This window comes from Triturus cristatus, chromosome 9, assembly GCF_964204655.1.
Source record: "Triturus cristatus chromosome 9, aTriCri1.1, whole genome shotgun sequence".
NCBI classification, from domain to species: Eukaryota; Metazoa; Chordata; class Amphibia; order Caudata; family Salamandridae; genus Triturus; species Triturus cristatus.
In genome coordinates this window covers 265,505,053-265,528,467 of record NC_140592.1, presented here as the reverse complement: position 1 = coordinate 265,528,467, position 23,415 = coordinate 265,505,053, and the positions used below count along the sequence as shown (strand labels likewise).

Here is a 23,415-nt window from a genome sequence, read left to right as displayed (position 1 = left end):
TGCCATGACGAGCTCAGCTCGTCATGAGCACCGAAGGGGTTAAAAGAAGTAGCCAGTCCGTAATAGCCTTGCCTTCTAATTGTCATCCATACATATAATGTCTTATTAAGTCCTTACAAATTTATACATATGTAAGTGGTGCATTATTATCCAGGATCAATTCACCAGCATAGGTATTAGGAAGGCTTATTATATTACAAAAATACTGTTAAATAGTCCATAAAATGAAATATACTAGCTTCAATGCATATAAGCATATAATTTAATTGTTATAGTAAATAAATTGCAAATCATCAGACAAAACCGCTTTAGACCGGAGGAAACAACGAAAAATACAGTACATAATATATGTTGATAGCTCCCCAGTAATCACTGAGACCTGGCTTAGTTGCCTTTTGTAATACTATTCCCAGTTGCCTAAAGTCTGCTAGTTTAGTATTTAAACTGTATTGGGTATTTCTAGGAAGATAGACACTTTATTTATTTGGGGATTACCACAAAAAGTCATATTTGTTATTTAGTGTTGAAAATTGAGAAATATGCTTGTAGTCCTTCTTGGCTAAGTACATCTTTTCCCATTAATTATAAGGTCATGTGTTGTGTCAGGATAGTTATTGAGCCACATTTCACCCACCACTTTCAGCTGGTGGGGTTGTTAGCATCTTTGTGCAAAAAAGTGTCGTCCAACAGAATAGTTTGAATCTATATTTTTTTAATAGACTTTGTGTTCTGATATTCTTATTTTTAATAGGCTTGTCATACCCATATGTAGACCAACTCTCAATGGCACATTAATGCATATACAACATAGCTGCCTGCACTTGTCTTCTATAGCCAGTGTCCGTTTCGCAGTCAGTAGCCAATCCAACATCATGGCTAGGCAATCTGTAGAAAAGTGTAGGGAGACCATGCTCCAGTGCATCGCTGCAGTTTACCTTGCTGACCGGATTCAAGGATGCATGTTAATCTCTATTGGAGTGCAGGGAGAGTATGCCAGTGATTGGACTGCCCTTAATTGCACAATAGTAGGGATTAGCTGCCTCCCGCACACTTAGCTGTTTTGTGTGCATGCTAGAAAAATCCCTGACATTCTTCATCATTCAGTCCCTTTCCTGGATCTGTCTCCCAGCATATATGAGCCATTCACCCAACTAACTTCCCTTTTGTCAGGAATTTATTTATGTCAGAGAACAAGCACTTACTATGATCCCTTTGCACTAGCCATTTCTGAAGCGAGTGACCGATCTCATCGGCCTTTGGTTTGGTCATGGAGAGGGTTTACCAGTGGAGTGCAATATTGGTACCACTCTGTTTCCGGAGGCTGTATTTGTCTTTAAACTGCACAAAGGATTCAATAGCTCACTTACTGTAATGCAGCCTCTTTTCATAACTAAAGTGGTAAACAGGGAGTGCCAGGGTAAAGTAAAGATTCGACTCATTTGGGGTTAACCGCGATGGGTAATGAGGTTTATCCTCTTCATCCTACAACCCTCTTGTGGTTCGTGTGGCCCGTGAGTGTTAATGTCCATGGGCCATGCCCTCCTATTTAGCCTGAGGACCAGCCACAGCAGGCATCTTGCAATTGTATGATTAGTGAAGCATTGCAGCTTTCGTGTATCTGTACAGCACCATTACACAATGACCCAAAAAATGAGAATAGGCTTGATTGTTCTGAAGAGCTGAATCTCCCACTTGCAACATTTCTCTACGTTTTCCTTCTGCAGATGAAGTTATCAGTCATCCGGTGAAAGCTTTTGAGAGTGAGGACAGGAATGCTATCAGGATAGTTTTATTTATAAAATATAGTGATGACCTTTTTCTCTCTCTTTTCTTCCTTTTGTTCATCTTGCTCCTACTTCACTGTTTCTATCAGGTCTCTCAGCCCATTTTTCTATTTTGTTTTTGGGTTTTTTGATGAGGGCCTGGCAACTACAGTTTGCTTCTGGCACGCTCCTTGTTTAGAATGTGCTTTGCCAAAGGTTGTTTGAGATCCAAATACCCTGAGTGTGAAACGACGTTTACTGCAGTACTTTTAACAAATAACCTTGCATCAATCTCCTCATTCTTATTCTGTCTTGTCAAAATTCCAGGTGAATTTAGGTTTCAAACCTGTTAATGTTTAATGCTGCAGCATAATCTTCCTGGTCTATCATAATGTAATCTCATACTATCTCTAGGACTCCAATGTAGTATAGCCACAGGATGGTTTGTGCCATTATTGAAATCACTGTTTCCAGACACTTGATTCTCCCAAGATCCCGTTAGTAAATTAATATACTTGAGAGCCAGATACGAACCCATGGCATCCTTGCATTTGCAATATTATAGTGGTTACAAAATATAAAATGAATCATTTCCATTAGCATCAAACTATGCTGTTAATAAAATATTGTGAGGTCTTGTATGAAGTGTTTCGTACTTTCTCTTCCAGGGGATACTCATCAATAGTCATGAGCACTGAATAATCCCCGCCCACGTGCGGGATCCTGGAGCATATATAAAAATACATATATATGTGTATGTTTAGACAAAAAAGTACAGAGTACCTCTAAAAACATACATATATACATACACAAATATCCAGCCTAATGTACTTCAAATAGGCTAATATGCCAAAATTACATGGATTTTTTAGAAAGAGAAAATGATCTTCAATATAAACACTGCAACAGAGAACATACACTGTAATAGTGTTCAAACACAACCCTTTATTTTCAGAAAAAAGGCAAGTAATAGCAGGCAATTAGCTCATAGGCTGCATAGAAGAAAAAAAGTCACAGTATCAAAAAACACTGGCACCCTGCCTTTAAGGATTCCAAGAACCTGTACACCGTGCCTTTAAGGCCTCCAGCAGCCCCCTGCTCCCATCATGCACCACAGGTGACAGTTAAGTCAGTTCTTTTTTCCGGCTCCTTCTATGAGGACCCTGGAGCTTGAGCTCATCTCTTTTTGACTACAGACTTGACTTCTGGTCAGAGTTTGGTTTTTTCTACTTACAATCAACATTTTTGACTGCTGGTAGCTGTTCTTAGTAAATTTCTGACTAATTAACATCTTTTTTCCTGTCAGAAAAGCCAGCTTTATTCAATAAATGTCCTTCCTGTGGGAAAAAGATGACCAAAACGGATCCACACTCTATGTGCATCGTGTGTTTACCAACTTCACACAAGCCTGAGATATGCTACTACTGCCAGGATGTTCCAAAAGGACTCTCCGTGATAGAGAGAAGATAAAGCTTCATGTCATGGAAAGAGTCACTCTAAAAGTGGCCTTGGGAGCACTCTTGCTCCCAAAGTGCCCTCCTCTCATGAAGAACACAGAAAACGGCGTAGATCTACATCTCCAGCATTAAAAAGCAGATCCCTGACGCCGTCGAGAAAACAGGCAAGACATTCGTCGAGGGATAGATAGTCGTTGAGACTTCAAGAGCCTCCGTGGCCGAAATACCTGTCGACGTTGAGACATCTGTCGTCGTCTAAATCTCCGCCTCCTTCGCGAAGGTCGGCGTTGAGAGGTTCAACAGCTAAGACTCTGCCACGAGCCTATGGGCTGATAGCGTCCAAGTCGCCATCACGTTCGCCGTCAAAGATGGCAGCGAAGAAAGACCAAGGGTGATCGACGTCGAAGACCCACTCCCAGTCCCGAAGACGATCGACGTCGAGGACGCATTCCCGGTGCCGAGGACGATCGACTCGAAGGATCCGACATCGAGGACTTAACGGAGGCGAGAGTCCTCAAGCATCTCGCCGCAGAGGCGTTCAACGTCGAAGGTGGAACAATCGGTGTCGTCGAGACATCACTCGACGACGAGAGAAAAAGAACCTGCGGTAGCTACAGAAGATGTGCCTGAAAGGCCAGGATCAGCGTTGAGAATGCGGTCGACGTCGAGGGAAGTCTCCTCATCCCCTGGTATCAATATCCTCCAGGTTACACCGGAGGGATCTCCCGGTTCAAGCTCCTCATACCAACCTTTCGCCAAGGTGGTTGCAAAGTATTCGACACTGGAAAGTTCCAGGGGCTACTACTGGTCAGGGCTCGTATTTCTCAAGGACATATTCCCCTTCCAGACTGTCTGGTGGTCCTCTACCAACTGCATCCACTCGGAGGAGGACCCCGAAAAGGGCTAGATCACCTTCAGCCCGGCGCTCACGATCTCGAGAACGCTCACGATCTCGAACGCTCACGATCTCATCTTTCTCCTTCACCAAAAAGGTTGAAGGTCTCCATCCTGGTCCACTTCCACAAGGTCGTCTAGCAGAGACTATTCTCCGACCCTGTCTGCAACGCCTCCATCCAGAGTTTCTCCAATTGATGACATAGGAACTTTTAATGAGGTTCTTTGTCGAGGTGCCACCAAGTTGAACATTAGTATGTCTAAATCTGTCATTTTCGAAACACTACATCATAGATCATCAGCGAGACCTTTGTTGCCATTAGTACCTGGTCTTTTGGAACCAGCAATGCAGACTTTCCTTACTCCTACAACAGTGGGGTCAGTACCCTCCCGTATTTTTTAAGAAATACAAAGCGCCTGATCAGGACCCGCCAGGAAGGCACATTCTACTACGACTTCTTCTTCAGTCCCCCCCAGAGAAGGACTCTAAGAACATGGATTCTCTGGGTAAGAGAATGTGCAACACTACTGCTGTTGTTATGAAAGTAGCTAGCGCTTTCGCTCTCTTCGGGAGATATGACGGGTATCTCTGGGATTCCGTGTCACGATTCACCGAGAAGCTTCCAAAGGAAGATCAACAAGACTTCCAGGAAATTCTGCAGGAAGGTGGTTTGGTAGCAAACCAGGTGATCAGTGCGGCTGCAGACTCATCTGATTTGGCGGCACATGGTTATTCCCACGGCATCAGTTTGAGACACTCGGCGTGGATGCGCCTCACAGGCCTAAAACCGGACTCACAACGGAGGATTGTGAACCTCCCATTTAATGGTTCCTCGTTGTTTGGATCTCACGCGGACGACGAGATGTCCAAAATGAAAACGTAACTAGACACAGTTAAGGCTGTGGGGTTGGAGAAGCGGCAGGAATTTCGAAGAAAATTCCATCCTTACGACCGACGATCCTTCCAGCAGAGGGTTCAAACCCCTCATTGGTCCACTCAGCAACAACACCAGCCAAGCTCTCACTACCATCAGAGAAGACCTGGTAGAGGAAGAGGATCCACAAGGCAGCCAGCGTCCTCTTCAAAACAACCAGCTAAACAATGAGTGATGGCTTCCTCCATGCCCGTTAGCCACTCCGGTGGGAGGAAGTATCTTGTTTCACCTGGCAGAGTGGCAGACAATCAGGAACGACAAGTGGGTTCTGAATATTGTGCAGAATGGCTATTTGCTCAAATTCAAATCCCCTCCTCCATCAGTACCTCCACGAGGCATATTCCTGTTTCAGGAGGAGGTGAACAATCTTTTGCGGTAAAATGCCATAGAAACTGTTCCGGTTCAACAAAGAGGACAAGGTATTTATTCCCGTTATTTTCTGGTGCAAAAAAAGAGGTCCCACCAGAGAATACAGATCAATACTCGACCTGAGACTCTTGAACAAATTCATCCCCAAGGAGAAATTTCGGATGTTAGCTCTGCACCAGATCTTCTCGCATCTACATCAGGGGTCTGGATGTGTGCCATAGACTTGCAGTATGCCTACTTGCATGTTTCGGTGTCCAGAAAACATCGAAAGTTTCTCTGATTCCAAGTGGCCCATCAACATTTCAAATTCAGTGTTCTCCCGTTTGGGCTCAAATCAGCCCCACGGACTTTTTCGAAATGCATGGCAGTGGTGGCAGTGTTTCTTCGCAAACGAAGAATTTTCATTTACCCTTATTTGGACGACTGGCTCCTGAAGAGCTCGTCAACCTCTCTGCTTCAGAGTCATCTATCGTACTGTCTCCAGCTACTGGGCAAGTTGGGACTACAGGTCAACTTCAAAAAGTCAATCTTCAATCCTACCCAACAGATTCTCTTCCTGGGTGCTTTGTTGGATATCGTAAAAGCAAGCGTATGTCCTTCGGAGGAGCGATTATCCTCAATCAGGGAAAAATGTCGCAATCTTCTCATCTCTCAACATCCCACAGCCAGACAAGTTTCATCGCTTCTGGGTTCAGTGGCATTGTGCATTTTCATCGTTCCGAATGCCAGATTGAACATGCGTCCTCTGTAGCAATCGCTGGAGGACCAGTGGATACAGACATCGGGTCTCTGGGAAGACCAGTTGTTTCTCCCTCAATCAGCCAAGGATTCCATCAAATGGTGGATGAAACGTTCTCACCTACTGAAAGGAGTTCCTTTTCATCAGGACCCTCCTGTCCAGACACTCATCACGGGCGCGTCTCTTCAGGGTTGGGGCGGTCATATGGGCCCTCTCCAAGCGCAAGGACTCTGGTCAGAGGTAGAGCAAGGATATCACATCAACCTGTTGGAGCTGAGAGCGGTACACCTAGCTCTCAAATCCCTGCTCCCCTCTCTTCAGTCCAGCGCCCTGTTGGTTCAAACAAACAACACCACGACAATGTAATATTTGAACAAGCAGGGGGTACCAGGTCGACACCTCTGTCTCTGGAAGCGCAAACCATCGGGAAATGGCGTCCCGCAAGAAATCTAAGTATAGTGCCCATTTACCTTCCAGGAAATCTAAACGTCCAAGCAGATGGCCGAAACCGGGACTTCGTCGAAGCTCACGACTGGGTGCTCAACAACGAGGTCACGCAGGACATTTTCCAGCAATGGGGAGTGCCAGATATAGATCTGTTTGCAGACGTGTTAAACGCCAAATGCCCCGTCTTTGCATCCAGGTTCCATCAACCAAGCACACGGGGAAATGCCCTTTTGATAAAATGGTCTCAGACATTGCTGTACGCTTTTCCACCAATTCCGTTGATTCCTGCCGTAATCAACAAATTCTACAGGTCCAACACCAGAATGTTTCTGATAGCTCTGGAGTGGCCTCATCAGTGGTGGTGCCCGGACCTTCTTCAGCTGTCAGAAGTTCCTCATGGGAGGTTACCATGTCACCCAGACTTGTTGACCAAGAACGACTGGAAGATATTTGATCCCAATCTATTATCCCTGAGATTGACGGCATGGCTCCTGAAGTCCTTTAGTATGGACATTTAAACTTGCCTTCGGAATGTATGAACATTCTCAAGGAAGCCAAGAGACCCTCCACCAGGAAATCCTACGCTTTCAAGTGACTGCGTTTTTACTTGTGGTGCAGGAACAATGGTCATGATCCAGTGTAGGGACAAGAGCAGGTGATCTTGCCCTATTTACTACATTTGGCCAATTCTGACCTGCAGTTCTCTTCCATAAAAGTTCATTTAGCAGCTATCACTGCTTACAGAAAGTCTCCTACACAGGTGTCCTTTTTCCAAATTCCGGTAGTTAAAGATTTTCTGGAGGGGATAAAGAAGGTTTACCCTCTGAATAGGTCTCCAGTTCCACCTTGGGAGCTTAACATAGTTCTGGCTAAACTCATGGGTGTTCCTTCTGAGCCTATTCATAAGGCTTCTCTGCAGCACTTGTCATGGAAAGCTGCTTTTCTAGTCGCCATCACCTCTGCACGCAGGGTTAGCGAGATCCAGGCCTTGTGTTGTAAAGAACCTTATACTGTTTTTCATGCAAACAGAGTGGTGTTAAAACCCATCCGAGTTTTCTACCTAAGGTGGTTTCGGATTTCCATATCAATCAGGTCATCACTCTACCCACTTTTTTTCCCAATCCCTCAACTCCTCCTGAGAGGTCCCTCCATTCTCTGGACCTTAAGAGGGTTTTAAAGTTCTACCTGGACAATACAAAGGGCTTGAGAAAATCAGACCGACTGTTAATAAACTATGGTTCCATAAATACTGGTTCTGCGGCTTCCAAAAGATCTATGTCTAGGTGGATTTTGTCTTGTATATCTTGCTGCTATCGACTGGCCAACAAAGCCCTCCCGGGCAAACCTAAGGCCCATTCTACCAGATGAAAAGCCTCTACTACGGCTCTCCTCAGGAATGTACCTATTGCAGAAATTTGTAAAGCAGCCACGTGGCGATCAGTACACACTTTCACTCGCCATTACTGTTTAGACTCGGACACACAAGTGGATGCTCAGTTTGGGCAATTTGTTTGGGTGATCTCATCCGTAAAATGTGGTATTTCATGTACTTATACTGCTACTCGTCCGCAGGGAAGTGGGTATGGGCTTGCTATTCTATTCAGTGCTTATGACTATTGATGAGCATCCCCTGGAAGAGAAGGATAAGTTACTTACCTGTAATCCTAGTTCTCTTCCAGGGGTATACTCATCAAAGTCATAAGCAACCCTCCCTCCTCCCCGGACGAGTATTAACAGTATGATATTATTTTCAAATTTCCTACCACGATTCCTCTGTTTGTACACCGTTAAAAAGAAGTGACCTAACGGTCACCTGTGGTGCATGATGGGAGCAGGGGGCTCCTGGATGCCTTAAAGCAGTGGTTCCCAAACTGTGCGCCGCGGCGCCCTGGTGCGCCGTTATCAGTAGCCAGGGGCGCCGCGCACGATGTGGGAAAGATAGCGTCTGTCCGTGTGCAGGCAGTAAAATACTATGCGTCTTTTTGAGGCCCTACCAGGGCCTGAATGCAGGATGAACGTATTGCAGCTTAGCGCAAGATATGCAAAGTACGGGGGAGTTACAAATGTCACCTGCTTAATGCGGGGACAATGGTTTGGCCCAAGAGCGTACGTACATGCGTACGCACGTGTTTTCGCAGACGTAGCCTCTGCGTCATTACTGGCAGACGTAGCCTCCGCGCCATTACTGGCATATGCAGCTCGCCCGCCCTGCCGTGCCTCGTGGGACCCTCTTTAGAAGTTACAAATGGGTATGTGCGGTCAAGACAGAGGAAAAAAAAAAGTTTAATAATATGTGTGTTCATTCCTCTTCTACGCTAGCCTTCCTCTGTCTGACCAAAGAGACCAGGTTTTAACGTCCGGGCACCTCCGCCATCGTACACTGCTAACATGCTGAGCGTGCGGCCTCCCCCCTTCACGACCTCCTATGTGTCTCTTCTCTGAGAGCCCTTGCCAAGTGCTTTTGACTTTTAGACTTTAGGCCCTCTTTGCAGCGATGTCAGAAGTGCAGAGTGCCAGAACACCAGAGTAATAGTGCGCTATAAAAACAAACACAAGATCACACTCACGCATGAATAAACACACAAACGCCGCGCACAGGCTTCATTTCTAACAAGCCAAGCCCCATTTTCTTTCTTTTCCTACATGGGGAGACCGGAATCAATCAGTTGTCACAAACATTATGAATCGCCTCGCTGCTATTATTTAAGTCGACATCTCCTCATCTGAGCAGAAGAAGAATTATATAATTCTGTTTTACTCGAAGGGCCTTCAATGTAGACCAGTAAAAGTCATATTGTCAGGCGTGCAAATGAAAAAATTGTACTACGCGTTTTTGGTTACGTCCCGAAATAAAGAGAGATATATGCAAGAAAGATTCTAGACTAGAGAAAACGATATATAGCAGAGATGAGGGTAAAAAAACTGAGGAACAACACAGAAGGAGAGTGAAGGAGGGAGCTTGAAATGAGGGGGAAACGACAGAAAAAGTGCAAGAAAGAGTGGAGGAAAGATACAGAGGACACAGTAGAGTGAAAGGGGGAGATTGAGATGGGGGTAAAAAACGAGTGAAAAACGAAGTAAAGACACAGAAGGAGAGTGAAGGGTGGAGCTTGAAATGAGGGGGAAACGACAGAAAAAGTGCAAGAAAGAGTGGAGGAATGACACAGAGGACACAGGAGAGTGAAAGGGGGAGATTGAGATTAGTGTAAAAAACGGAGGAAAGACACAGAAGGAGAGTGAAGGGGGGAGCTTGAAATGAGGGGGAAACGACAGAAAATGGAGGAAAGACCCAGAAGGAGAGTGAAGGGGGGAGATAGAAGTGAGGGAAAAAACAAGTGAAAAAGGAGAGAAAAAGCGGAGCAAGAGAATGGAGACGGAGGTCCACTGGACCACCAGGGATGAGGCGCAGGTGAAACCTGCGGGTGGAGGAGGGCCTCAAACACCAACACTCGAGAGTGCAGAGGCTTGGGTGGGGGAAGGCCTCACTTAATGGTGGAGCTGCGAGGGAGGGCAATTTCACGGACAATGAGTCAGTGGTCATACCCCCACATCTATAGCATCCACCGATGCCCCTAGGCTATTGCGTTTATTTTCTACAACTAGCAGCCAGACTCGCATTTCATGTGTGAAATTTTGAAAATGATTAGACCAGTGGGCTCTGCCAATATTTATCAGTCTTTTGCATGGTCCAGCAGGTAAAATTCAAATCCTGAATAAAACAAAAAAGAAACTTGCTGCATTGAGGATAGAAAAACAAAAAGGATTGCTTTGACCACAAAATGCTTGGGGGAAGTAGGGGGGAGTTAAGGGAGGAGAAACTAAGTGTTTTCAAATATGCACTTGTTACATATTGTGATTTTGTTTTTATTCTATATTTTAAAATTATTTTTTTCCTTTTTTAGGTCTCGGCTAGCGAAGGCTGCGCTTGCGCAGTCTCGCTCGTAAGATTTATTGACTTGGAGAAGAGGGGCTTGAACCCGCCCCTCTTCTCTCTTCTTCTCCATTGGCTGGCCTCTTGAATGCTGGCCAGCCATTGGAGAAGAGGTTTGTCACTCCGAACAGGCCCCGTCCTTTTCGGATTCGGGGGCGTTTTTTTTATTGCTTTTTTGTTGCTTTTCGATTTTTGGCAGCCCGCCCCTTACACGCCCACAAGACAGCATGTCTTCACGCTGCCTACATGCGCCAGTCGGCTCTCTGATTGGTTGGCAACTACCAAATAAGCACTGTGATTGGTGGACCTTGTCAACCATTCAGAGAGCCTACTGGCGTGATGTGTCTTGTTTACCCTGCAGGCGTTTGTGCCGATCTGCCGCTGCTCCTCGCAGCCCGTAAGCGCTGCTGTGTGTGTGAGACCTGGTTACATTGGAGCCATTATTGTGAGGCTCATAGTGAAAAGCACTCTGCGTGTTCCAGCAGAACGTGTTTATGGCCGGCTTTTAACAATGGTACAACTTTTATACAGTTATATCCAGATAACAGGACAGCTTGGATTTGCGCTCCGCCTCTATCTCCCCAGTAATGGGCGGGGCTGCTTACTACTGTGTACGCGCCCCCATTACTGTGACGCGCTCTTTTGGACTCACGCTCGTCCCTGCTGGAGCCGCCATTTTGATCGTTGGAGAGAAGCAACTGGAAGTCCCGGAAAAGAAACGGAGGAGCCAGCAAGGAGGTGTGGGGGATCTTGAGGTAAATGCCTGGGCGACGAGGATCTGTGGCCTTGTAGTCTGATAGTGACTTGGGGGTTGCCGTGCTTCTCTTCGCCCCGGCAAGGCTCTTCCGGCCTCGGATATTGCGTTATTTGGGCAGTGAGGAGGGAATGCTGCCTGCGCCTGCTCAGATAAGCTACCTCTACCGACTCTTAGTCTTGTGACAACACCACAAGAAGCACCTCTTCTGTGTGTCTAGGCGAGCACGCTGACTCCCCCAAGGAGAAAACATCTGGGTTTCCCATGGGGGGGTTGGTAGGCAGGGGGCGTATCCACTCAGGGGTGTACACCGGCTAAAGGAAATTATTCTTGTGGCCGTACTCTGAATAGAAGTAGTAACCAAGACACCGACGCAAGCTGTTGGCACACGTATTTGCTGTACTTTGCCAAGGCGCGGTGGTTTCTCATGGTGCTTGCAGTGTGTGTGCAGGGGCCATACATAGGAGGTTGCTTACATTTGCTGTGGATGTGACACGAAGTGGTAGATGAGAAAGGAAGACCTAAACCCTGAAGCAATTTCCGTGGTAGAGCATAAAGGGTTGTTAATGGTGGCACTACACCTATCATTCTAAGGGGGTGAAATTCCTGTTATTTGCAAGAGTAGCTTACCTGAAAGCGCCGGAGTTAATGGCAATGTTTCGATAATCTTACAATGAGTTGAAAAGACAACCCCCATTACGTAAAATAGTGCGATATTCCTACATAATGGGGACAATGTTTAAGATCTGTAAGAGCTAGGACACGCGCCAGTCGGCTCTCTGATTGGTTGGCAACTACCAAATAAGCACTGTGATTGGTGGACCTTGTCAACCAATCAGAGAGCCTACTGGCGCGTTGTGTGATGTGTCTTGTTTACCCTGCAGGCGTTTGTGCCGATCTGCCGCTGCTCCTCTGCTCAGCACCCAGCTGAAAGTGTGCCTGCAGGTTTGTGATCATTATGGGCTTCAGTGTTCACTGAGGCGTGCCCACGTGGTGTATGGACCCCCACAGGGGCAGCAAGTTTAGCGCAGTATTGGGGTTCGGCCTTCTCCGCATATACCCGAACCCCAGCGTGTGTGGCTTGTGTTCAGCAGCGGCCTTTCCCCCTGGCCCGGTCAGCCATGCGAGTGTGGAACGTGAGCCCCCGCTACACACCAGACTGCACCTCGCAGCTGGGAACTTCACTTGCGGGGACGCGCAGCTAAGGTAAGCAGGCCATGCTCTGGACTCACCGGCTCAATGGATCCGGCTGGTTCCCCTAACAGCAGCCGCGGCCTCCGACTCAGCCCTCCACCATCCGGGCTCTGGCGACACGTGGGCACATCAGGAGGATTCTCTGTTGTCGCCACCAATCCCGGCAGGGCCAGCGAGGGACCGAGTGAGCGGCTGCGCTTGCCGTGCAGGTTTTGACGGTGTCTCGGATCCAAGCGTAGAAGGCTGCAGCAGGCCTAGGTCGGCGCGTCCTGGGAGTGGCTCCGGCAGTGTCCCCACAGAGGCGAACTATTCCGGCGCACACCGCCGTTAGGTGAGTGCTCCGTGTGCTGTGTAATATGTATATATATTATATAATATAATATTATATATATATAGATATATAGATATATATATATATTCACTTAAAAAACCATAGGTTTCACACAAGTTATAGTTAGCTGTACATTTCACTCGTAAAAAACCAATGAAATTCCACGTTATAGTTAGATCAGGTAACTATAACTTGCGCCCCCGCAATGCACTGCTGATGACGTCACATATTACATCATTTATGACATGGTCTGTGACATCACTCATGACATCAATGATGACATCTGAAATGACACATTGTGCATTGCGGTCGCGCAAGTTATAGTTACCTGATCTAACTATAACGTGGAATTTCATTGGTTTTTTACGAGTGAAATGTACAGCTAACTATAACTTGTGTGAAACCTATGGTTTTTTAAGTGAATTTGCAAGGTTTTTTAAATGCTAATTCCTAACTATAACATGTGTGAAACCTATGGTTTTTTCAGTGAATTTGTACGTTTTTTTAAATGCTAAGTTATGTATTTATTTTTAATTTTTGCGCGCACGGTGCACTTCGCGCACCGTGCGCGCGCTGTGGGCACTCTGTGCGCTTCGCGCACGGAGCGCCCGCGTTGCGCATTTCGTACCGTGCACGCCTCGCCATTTTTTACAAAATATCAATTGTTTTTTTCTCCCTTGGGGGTCCTTAGATTTCTATATTAAATGTGATTGTAAATTCTTTTTTTTTTTTGTTTTTTTTTGTTTTTTTACCGTACGCGTACGGTACGCGTACTCCGCGATTTTTTTTTTAAATTATTAAATTTATTTTTCATACTTTTTGGTCCTTCGTGAACCCCCTGACGAACGCTAGGGAGTCTGCAACTCTCTTCGTTGCCCCCTTTTCATGTTATCAACCTTTGTTTTTCAGTGCGAGAGACAGAAAATGGCGGCCGATACTTTCTGATTTCGACCGATTCGAATGTTTACAGTCATGTAACCACCAATCAGAATTGAGCTCGCGCACGGCACCGTACGCGTACGGTAAGCTTACCGTAAGCGCACGGAGCGCGCTTACAGATATATATATTGATTTAAATGCTATTTTCTCAGGACCTACTGAACAGATTTACACCAGACCTGCAAAAGGCACATCCCTGACCTGAGGACTACCTCTCTGCCCAATTTCAAGTAATTCTGTTCAGCCGTTCGGGCTGTAGCTCGGACTAAAGGTCCTATGGGAAAATGCATGGGGAAAACGCGTTTTGGGACCCCCCTTTTTTCTCAGCCCCCGCTTGACGAATCCCCCCGAGACTTTCAGGGTAGGAGCGGAGCGTAGCGCCCCATTAGTTTTGAAAAATTCGCGAGGATTCGTCAACCGGCGCCAAAGTTATTCCAAATAGAATGTTGCGGATTTCCTATGGAAACACGGTCCTAACTATAACTATCTACTGGCGACCGCCAGTAGATAATATAGTAATATATATATATATATAGTAATATGACCCAAGAGCTTATGATTCTGCTTTAGGGGCATTGGATTGCCTGCTCTTCATGTTTATTTTCATTGTCCATGTATCATAATCGTAGGCAGTGTTCATTTTATTCCTTATTCGAGAATCTTTTTCTTAGTGCGCCCACGCACATCTCATCCTAGTCCCTTCTGTCTTTGTATTCCTTGATTTCTTTTTCTTTCATTCTTTCACCCATTCCCCTCACGCTTTCTTGTGCTTAGATCCCCACTCACAGCTTTATTTTCAATCTGTTGGTTCCTTTATATTACGTCCCTTATTGTGCCCTTTTAGTCTGTTTCAATCCTCTCATTATCCGTCACGAGCTCGGAGCTTCTGTTTTCTCTCTTTTCCTCCCAAAACATTGTCACTTTATAGCCACCAATCTAATGACGAGTCCCTCCTCCAAAGTACCCTCTGTTCATATCATTTTGGTGAGTTCTCACGACGTAAGAGCTCTGGTCCTAGGCTCTTAAGAAATAATCTAAAGCATCCTGGTTGCTATGTTCTTGATTAACAATAAAAAAGAAATCTAGCCAAATCGTCAGAATACCGTGGTTTGAAAACATTGCCTCCATTGTCAATTTATGTATATGAAACCTTCCCCCTTCACCCCTACCATCTCTGGGCCTATGGAACACGTCCTATAAATCCCATTCAATAAACAGGCTCCCTACGAACCTCTGAACCCCACAGTATCTTGATGATAACCACCCCTCGACTGTCGGTCCCAATCCCAGGACGAACCTACACTGTATGTCTGCACTTTCACCGGACCTCATTTTCTGTAATGAAGAAACAGTTTTTCGAATCTCTTATACTTTTACTGCTGTTTCTTCTAAGTGCTCTCTTTGTTTGCTTTTGAGACTGTGCTCTAAATAGGAAAGCTCAGATTTGATTTTTTGTGTTTCCACCCTATCTAACAGAAAGGAACTCCAGCATTTAAAAATCTGTTCACACTGATGTTACTCAATCTTTGTCCTCTTCTTCTATAGCTCTTGCGTGTTGTCCCGCGTTTTGCTGTTTCCCTCTCCATCCTCGGAGAGCTTCACACCGGGCGTAGTAAGGTTTTCACATATTACTTCTCCCTCCTGTCACTAACCTCCTCTAACTCTTCCCCATGTTACTGTTCTCTCTCCTTTCACTTCCCATGTCCCCCTCTCCAATCACTGCTCATCTCTTCGTTACACAACATGTCTCTGCCCATCCTGCCGTTGGCATTGCCCTAAATTCTGTAGTCATACACAGTCCACTCTCTTCTGTCACTGCCCCACTACACTATATAATCGCTTTTCTAGTGTCATTCTATTCCCTCCTGTCACTGCTTATCTTTCTCTCCTATAACCAGGGCCAATGGAACTATGCAACTATGTGGCTGCAGCGATTTTCGTATAATTGTAGATTTGCCGCATTCGCCACATAATCCATCATCTGCTGCAGCTGCAGATTTTGACAAATGTTTTTGTTTCTAGCTCAAACTGTTCAAAAGTTACAAAACATGCGAAGACACGTGTTACTGCACAGTGGAAGGCCCTTTGCAAAGCTGGACTGATCCCTTTCTATTGCTCTGTTGTGATATTTGGATGTTAAACTGGTACTAATGGGTTTTCAGTTCTATGAAGGAGGCTGTGGTGTAACTTCCCCTATCCCCTGTATGAACAATCTCAGGGTAGCATGTATGTGGTTATAAATAGGAAAACACACAAGATGATGGACGGAATGTTGCACATTGGCAAAACATTCACCCCAGTCACAGATATGGGTTTAATCCATCGTTATTCATCATCGGTGCTATTGGACAAGCCTTCATTTGTTTTCCGTGAATCTCCTACTAACCGTGGTAAAGAATATACACCTAAAGGGGTCACTGGTGTGACTGGTGGTGGGAGCAGCCCCTATCTAGTAACCTCCCTTTTTTGGGTGCTTTGCATACCTCGTTTGTGTTTGTGTTAGCTAATGTTCTTCAACTTAGACCGGGTTCACTTGAAAATGATTCTCAGTTGGAAACCAATGTTGTAATTCCAGAGCCAACAGCAGATTTTCCTTGTTCCAACATATGAACATGCTCAGAAGGATAGCTTGGGTCAAAAGGGGGCCTAAGATCTTTGAGAGTCTCTGTATAGTTGTAAACTCCAATAGACCTGTGTGCGTGTGGGAGGCTCTGTGTGTGTGGCTCTGTGTGGGTGGCTTTTATTGTAGGTGGCTCTATGCGTGGGGCTTTGTCTGTGTGTGGGTAACTGTGTGTGTGTAGGTAGCTATGTGAGTGGCTCTGTGTGTGTGGGTGGCTTTGTGTGTGTGGCTCGCATTTGAGAGGGATTAAGCTATTGACATTGTAAATAATGTTTTAAAAACAAAAAAAAAATGTCATGAGCAATGCCAATAGGTCTAACTTTAACAATGCCGAGACCATTGCATTGTAAATGCTTGTTTTTTTGCATACACAACTGTCATTTGCTTGCATGTATATGTATGATAGATATGGCAGACGTCTCTGGAGTACAGAGCCCTGCGTTGTGATAGTCAAATTGACAAAATAAAATATGTTTCAAAAATGGTGGGGAGCCACGGCCAACTGCCAATTAGGTCAAGGGAGCCACGGGTTAAAAAAGTTTGGGAACCACTGCCTTAAAGGCACGGTGTACAGGTTCTTGGAATCCTTAAAGGCAGGGTGCCTGTGTTTTTTTTGATACTGTGACGTTTTTTTCTTCTATGCGGCCTATGAGCTAATTGCCTGCTATTACTTGCCTTTTTGCTGAAAATAAAGGGTTGTGTTTGAACACTATTACAGTGTATGTTCTCTGTTGCAGTGTTTATATACATATACATGTATTTTTATATATTCTCCGGGATCCCGCAAGTGGGCGGGGATTATTCAGTGCTTATGACTTTGATGAGTATACCCCTGGAAGAGAACTAGGATTACAGGTAAGTAACTTATCCTTATAGACCATCCTCATGTAAACAAAACTCATGTGAGCAGCACGTAATTTACTTGCAAGGCAACACATTAATCTGGTTCACAATTTCAGTTGATGGATTATGACAAACTAGTTACTGATTCAAGTAACAAACTATTGTAATTCAATGTATTTTCTGTTTATTCCCTAATGCTACTAATACTAGGTATTATGGGTCTGCCAAGTACATTGGTTAGTGGACCTAGGGCAACAAATAGAATGTGGCAACTGTGGGACATTCAGCTTTCAGAAACTGAACTTCCTCCTCATGTAAAATAGCCAAATTATTGCCACTTTATCAGTAACTCCTCCAGACTGAGCATCATTTCACGTGCTAGATCTTTGTTCATGAAACAAACAAAAGGTGATGGGAGGCTGCTTGCAATAAGTCTAACAGCCTCCCATCACCTTTTGTGTATTTCATGTACTGCCCTAAGTGGCATGGGTATGCATAGATGTGGGGTACATGCTCACTGTGTCACTGGAACCAAGCTGTACCTGGCTGAACTAGGGGAAACTGCTCCTGGGTTGCTTGGGTTTTAGTTCAGGGTCGACCTGTCTTGGCAGTTCTGGTTGAACTGTTCCCATGAGGAGCAGGGTCAAGACTGATTTGCATATGCCTGGGTCTAAACTGAGGTGGAATGGTGAGACAAAGAATGATGGGTTGGATTGCTACCCCAAGCTATTGCCTGTGGTTACAATTATTGCAAGTAGCCTCCCATCACCTTTTGTGTGTTTCATAGATTAAACATTTTATATCTTATCAAATCATTAAGTTGGTGTTTAGTCTCTTCGGGGTTTTACTTAATAACCCAGATCACAAATTGCCTCTGTAAAGTAAAATTAAAACATTTTGAGAACAAAATATCAAAATGGAAAAGAAAATGGGAATACCATAAGAAACCAGTAAGTACAGTTGAGCACAGCAGCAGTGTAGGAAGAAGTCATAATATGATACTGATGGTGACAAACTTACTAGGGCAAAGTTTTGAGTAAAGGTTTTAGGGTATAGTTTAGAAAACATTGAAACTGACTTGAATATAGAGCCATGAAGAGAAGAGGAGAGCCAAGAGGAGATGAGTCTCGGTGATCCTAAACCAGTCATCAAGAGGATGGATGAGCAGCAGAAAAATGTGGGTATGGAAGAGTTTCCCCTGTAGAAGGGAAGCAAAGGATCTATGTGAGCATGGAAAACGACTCCTGTGATTTGTTATTTTTTAAACTAAGGCCAGCCCCTGTGATAAATTTGACACCCTACAAACGCCATTCCTTTGGAAAAATGTGAGGAAAATTTGAGTTCAGTTTCCCGTGAATGGGTAAAGAATGTACAGCTGTAACCTGTGTTGTACCCATTTACTGTGTGCAAATATAGTGTGCCCCCTTGCACGCTGCTCTTCCCCTTATGCATAGGGAAATGATGGTCAACAAGCCTCACTAACAGAAAACACAGGTACATAAGTGTAGGCAGCATTTTAAGTTTCTCCCAACAAAATGAACTGTTAGAAGACAGGAGGCAGCATCCTTTTCTCCCCGCACTCTCGCTGCACACCCACCACTGTATTACTTCTCTGCGTGATGCCTGTGTGGTTCTTGTTCTCTGTGCAACTAAGGAAAGCCTGTTCTGCTGATAAGTGGGGTGAGAGGGTTAAGTGCATATGTGTGCGTGCGTGTCCATGCATGCGTGTGTGTGTTCTATTTCACTGATTCTGCCTGCACTTTAACTCTTTAGTGTGTTGCTTGCACTGTTGATGCATGTAGTGCATGTTGTGTGTGGTTAACTCTCACGGTTGCTTCCTTGGCTTCACTTGTTCCATTGGTGCAAAGGAAGCATGCACTGTTGATGCTCATATACCACTTATTATATGTGTCGATAGAAAGCTTGTACTTCCTAGGCTTGTTTGTTTGGATGTTGGATTGTGGGGTTAACCAGCACTGATGTTACCTATGCTATTGCTGCTCAGTGTATGTAGGGAAGCTTTCATTGCAAATGCACCTGTAAACAGTTCGTTGTATGAGGTGACAATAATGTTACACCTTACGGTCCCCTTTGCAGACTGCACTCTTCCCATTTTTGAAAATACGTTCTCCTGCCCCTCATCACCAAATTGTGCCACACTTTTTGGTTTTTGTTCAGTGCAAAGGTGTTCTGGACAGCTCATTAGTACCTGGCACAGCACACGCCTAGTACAGATACATGTGCATCAGCAGTGCAAGATTGTCCTTCTGGGAAATAAGCATCCAAGTTTTCTGTTTATTACTCAGCCTTGCAAACACATCATAGTTAGCAAGACAGGACAGGGATAGCATAGCCCAGTAGACGGAGTCTCTGGATTGTTTCACTTGCTTTGCTAGAAGGAGCAGCCAAAAAGATTGGTTTACCACTTGTGACAATGGAACAACAATGCTTCTTCTAAAAATTTAGAGAACAGCCTCGGACATCAGTGAAGTTGATGGCAATTCTCAATGAAATTTGGAAGTATTGTCTAAAACTGATGCATACCAATCATACCACACCACCTTGACAAACAATATAGATCTCCAGATACAGTGCCAGCATTCTTTGCTTGACATCTAAAGCTCGATTCTGTCGTAACAGCAGTAGCTCAAAGGAGATACAAATAGCATGTTACACCTGTCATCTTCCCAGATAAGGAAGGGATATCACGTAGAAACATTAGGATGCAGGGTCAGCTCAATTGCGGCAAACTCGATCAAGGAGGCCAACGCCCTAGCCATCCTGGGATGATATGGTCACTAAATGTGGCATGACACTCACCTATGGTAGATCTTATTCATGAGGATGTAAAAAAGACGCCAAAGCCATTATTTAAGATGGTGTGAATGCTGTAGAAGCTGTAATTGCTGCCGCAATGGATGTCACAAATGTAGTACTTAGGAGACGGATCTGGGTATAGTCCATCCCTTTCAGCCTTGAGGTACATGCCAAAATCATCGGCATGTACGACATTGAGACTCTCTTCTGGAAGCATGTCGACGATGCCCTGTAGATGATAAAGGCTGACATGCGCACGTCTCTCGTCCTGGGCAATCTCAAGTACAGATGCCCTTCCAGGTATGTAGTGGTGCGAAAAAGCAGACATGGCAGACCATACCACTCTTAAAAGCAGTAATAATATGACAAGGGTTATAGCTCCGGGTGGGCTCGGCAGCACCAACCCTACCAGCAGTCCCTGGAAATTAGTGAAAAGTGTCCCAGTTGTGCCAAGTGTGCCTGTCTTCCTAATGCTGCTTGTGCCTCCACCCTCCACTCAGGCCTTGGATAGGGCGATTCTTTCACTTTGCATGTGAATGTTAAAATATCAAGAACAGCCGCTAAGTGCTACAGAATGTGGAATCAGGGCATCGTCAGAAGTTCCCTTAAAGGTCAGTTTGTCGCTTTCCACCAGGTGAACATCACTAGTATCATAAAGAAATGCAGAGGTAAATCCTCATACACCCCAAAGGAATGATTGAAAATGTTCTGAAGGGTCAAATAAACCAAACTTTAACTCCAGATTATTTCTGATGATAAAGAAGTTGGGAATGGAGACTAAATGTGGACCTCTGGGAGCTTAAGTCCATAAAAAATCAGTTATTTTGGATGGTAGCCCTTCAAACGTTTAAGAAGATCCTCAGTTGAAACAGGAAGGAGAGTTCTTTACCTCCCTGGATCTACAGGATGCTTACTTTGGCATCCACATACACTCAAACCATACTCCATATTAGAGATTCTCAGGTGTCAGGGTAACCCTATCAGTTTAAATAACTTCCTTTTGAACTGAAATCTGCTCTTGGCCCCCATTCCCATCAACCCCATGAAGAGCCTGGCCCCAGTGGAAACCTTTCTTTGGAGGCAGCGCCACCAGTTATTCTCGTACCTGAACAATTGGCTAGTGAAAGCACCCTCACATGCACCTCCACAATAGGTTGCATTAATCTGTTGTATCACCTTGGCTTAAAGCTCAGCGTGCAAAAATCCTCCACACAGCTCAAGTTCCCAAAGATTGCAGAAAGTTTCCCTCGCAGAAATGTGCAAAGAATTTATGATTTTAGGCAAAGTTTGATAACTTCTTTCCATTTTTGGCAAAATGCTCTCTAAATCACATTATAGAGTGGATAACTCCAAATCTAGAGTTCTACAAATATCCACTACACCTAAATTCAATATTTTGGACACATTTGAAAAATGCATAGGTTTTCTGCATACCCATTTTTTCATCCATTAGATTTTACCATAGCGATTGATGCAAGGTTGATTCACAACAAAAAAATCAAAATAACCTGCAGCTTAGTTAGTTTTTGGCTCTGGGTACAGCATGCTTTTAGACACCAAACAAACATGATATATTCCTACAACCAGAAGAGTATGACCGACGTAAACGTATATTACTTTTGTAAATCAACAATCGGGCCAAAAAATATATATATATGTGTTTCATTTTAACAAATAGTTGCTTTGTGAAATCCATTCGCGATCTGCACAAATTACCCTTTGCTGAATTCAGAATTTTTATTTACTTTCAGCTTGCACCATGGATTTCACATGGATTTTCTGCAATATTTTGGCTATTTTCTTTGTTTCCTCCAGGATAATCTACAATCCCTGGGTACTGTAGAATCTCTAACATTGGGGGGAAAGTGTGCCAGTTTGCCTTGGCTACCTTTTATGAAGGAAAAGTTATGAAGACGTGCGAGTGAAGTGATCCAAATATTGCAAACAAGGATCAGCACTGGTCAGCATTAGTAGAGGGTTAAATCAAGGATCCTGGTGGTCCATCTTTATTCTAGGGTACCGAGTGCATCTATCACCTTTCAGCAGCACATTGTATAAGAGTCGATTATCTTGATTCCATACACATGGGACACTTCACATTAAACGCCATGGGGAAGTTCCCAATTAGGTTTACTTTAATGAAACTCTACCCTGGTAAGTCCGGCTCAATCCCTGGTTGTTCTCTGCATCAGATCATTCTTTCAGCTCCTCCTTAATAACTGCTTTCTGTTGGATTAAAACTTTTCCAACATGCCATCTGTGACATCATCACATTCATTCAACTCACATTGCTTCTGGAGCATTCTACCCTAAGCTCCACATAACTGCACTCACACATTCACCTTCAAATTAAATGCACGTCCAAGTACACAATATTCATGTATGAAACTATGTAGTCTGTATAAACAATGACATACATACTAGCTGTATACAATGCCTCTTCTGCCAAATACCTCCCTCCAGCACACAACCCGTTTCTAGTTCTTCACACATGCTACTGAATTATGGTTTAAATCCAATCTAGTCAACTGCAAGCAAACAAACCATTTTAGTTTTGAATAATCCTAATATTACTCTCACTCTGTCTTTGTATAGAGGGTCCTACAATGTTCTGGCGGTCATCTCCTCTCGATGAAGACCTTGAAGCCTGGGAAGAAAGGCGTACAATATTACTTGAGGTATGCATACTTAAATTCATAGAATCTTCCTCTGTGCAGTTGTCACTCCTTACAGTTTGTTTCTCATTACAGAGAGTAATTTTATAGATTTTGGTTTTTTTGTCTAATGAAGTTTATTGCTTCTAAGTTTAGCTTTGTGTTTTTTGTGCATTTGATGTGTGTATATAGTATGTTTTTAAATGTTTAATGTGAGCCCCGGGCTATTGTTGTAAGATGCTTTGATGTATTGCTTGACTTGATTGAAATTATCCACTAAAGTCGCTCAGAGTGGCGTGACTGACAGGACGTGGCGTGAGCTATGAATTCTTATTGCCCATCTTCAGTCCAGACCTATACAGCATGCTTACACTACCCAAACAACCAAAGACTGATGTTGGGCTAACCTCCATTGCAAGTGTTAATAGTGCTGATCTGGGCCTGAAAGATAATTCAACTTTGGTTTCTGTCCCAGAGTAGCATACAGTACGAATGTAAACCACTGCCTCCATTTTAGAGGGGTGGGCTAGTGCCTCTCAAGGGAGTAAGATAAAAGATGATCCCTGGGCCCAATGAGGATCAAGAGAAGTGCTGCAGTCTAGGGGTCAGTGAAAATCACTGACTAGAAACACCTCAGGAGGACACCCAGTGCCAACCATCAATGAATGGGGCTCGGGATTTGAGCCACCAGTTCCACACTACTGCGGAAAGACCTTCAGGGTGCCCAG

At 44.5% G+C, this 23,415-nt stretch overlaps 1 protein-coding gene across 2 annotated transcripts in view; it reads left to right on the top strand.

The window, feature by feature from the left end:
* NOL8 (nucleolar protein 8) overlaps positions 1-23,415 on the top strand; it is a 361,614-nt gene that overhangs the window by 319,523 nt on the left and 18,676 nt on the right. For both annotated transcript variants that reach the window (XM_085624883.1, XM_085624882.1), the window contains one exon: positions 22,629-22,711. In XM_085624883.1, the coding sequence (XP_085481009.1) occupies positions 22,629-22,711 (83 nt within the window). The remainder of the gene's footprint in view (positions 1-22,628; positions 22,712-23,415) is intronic.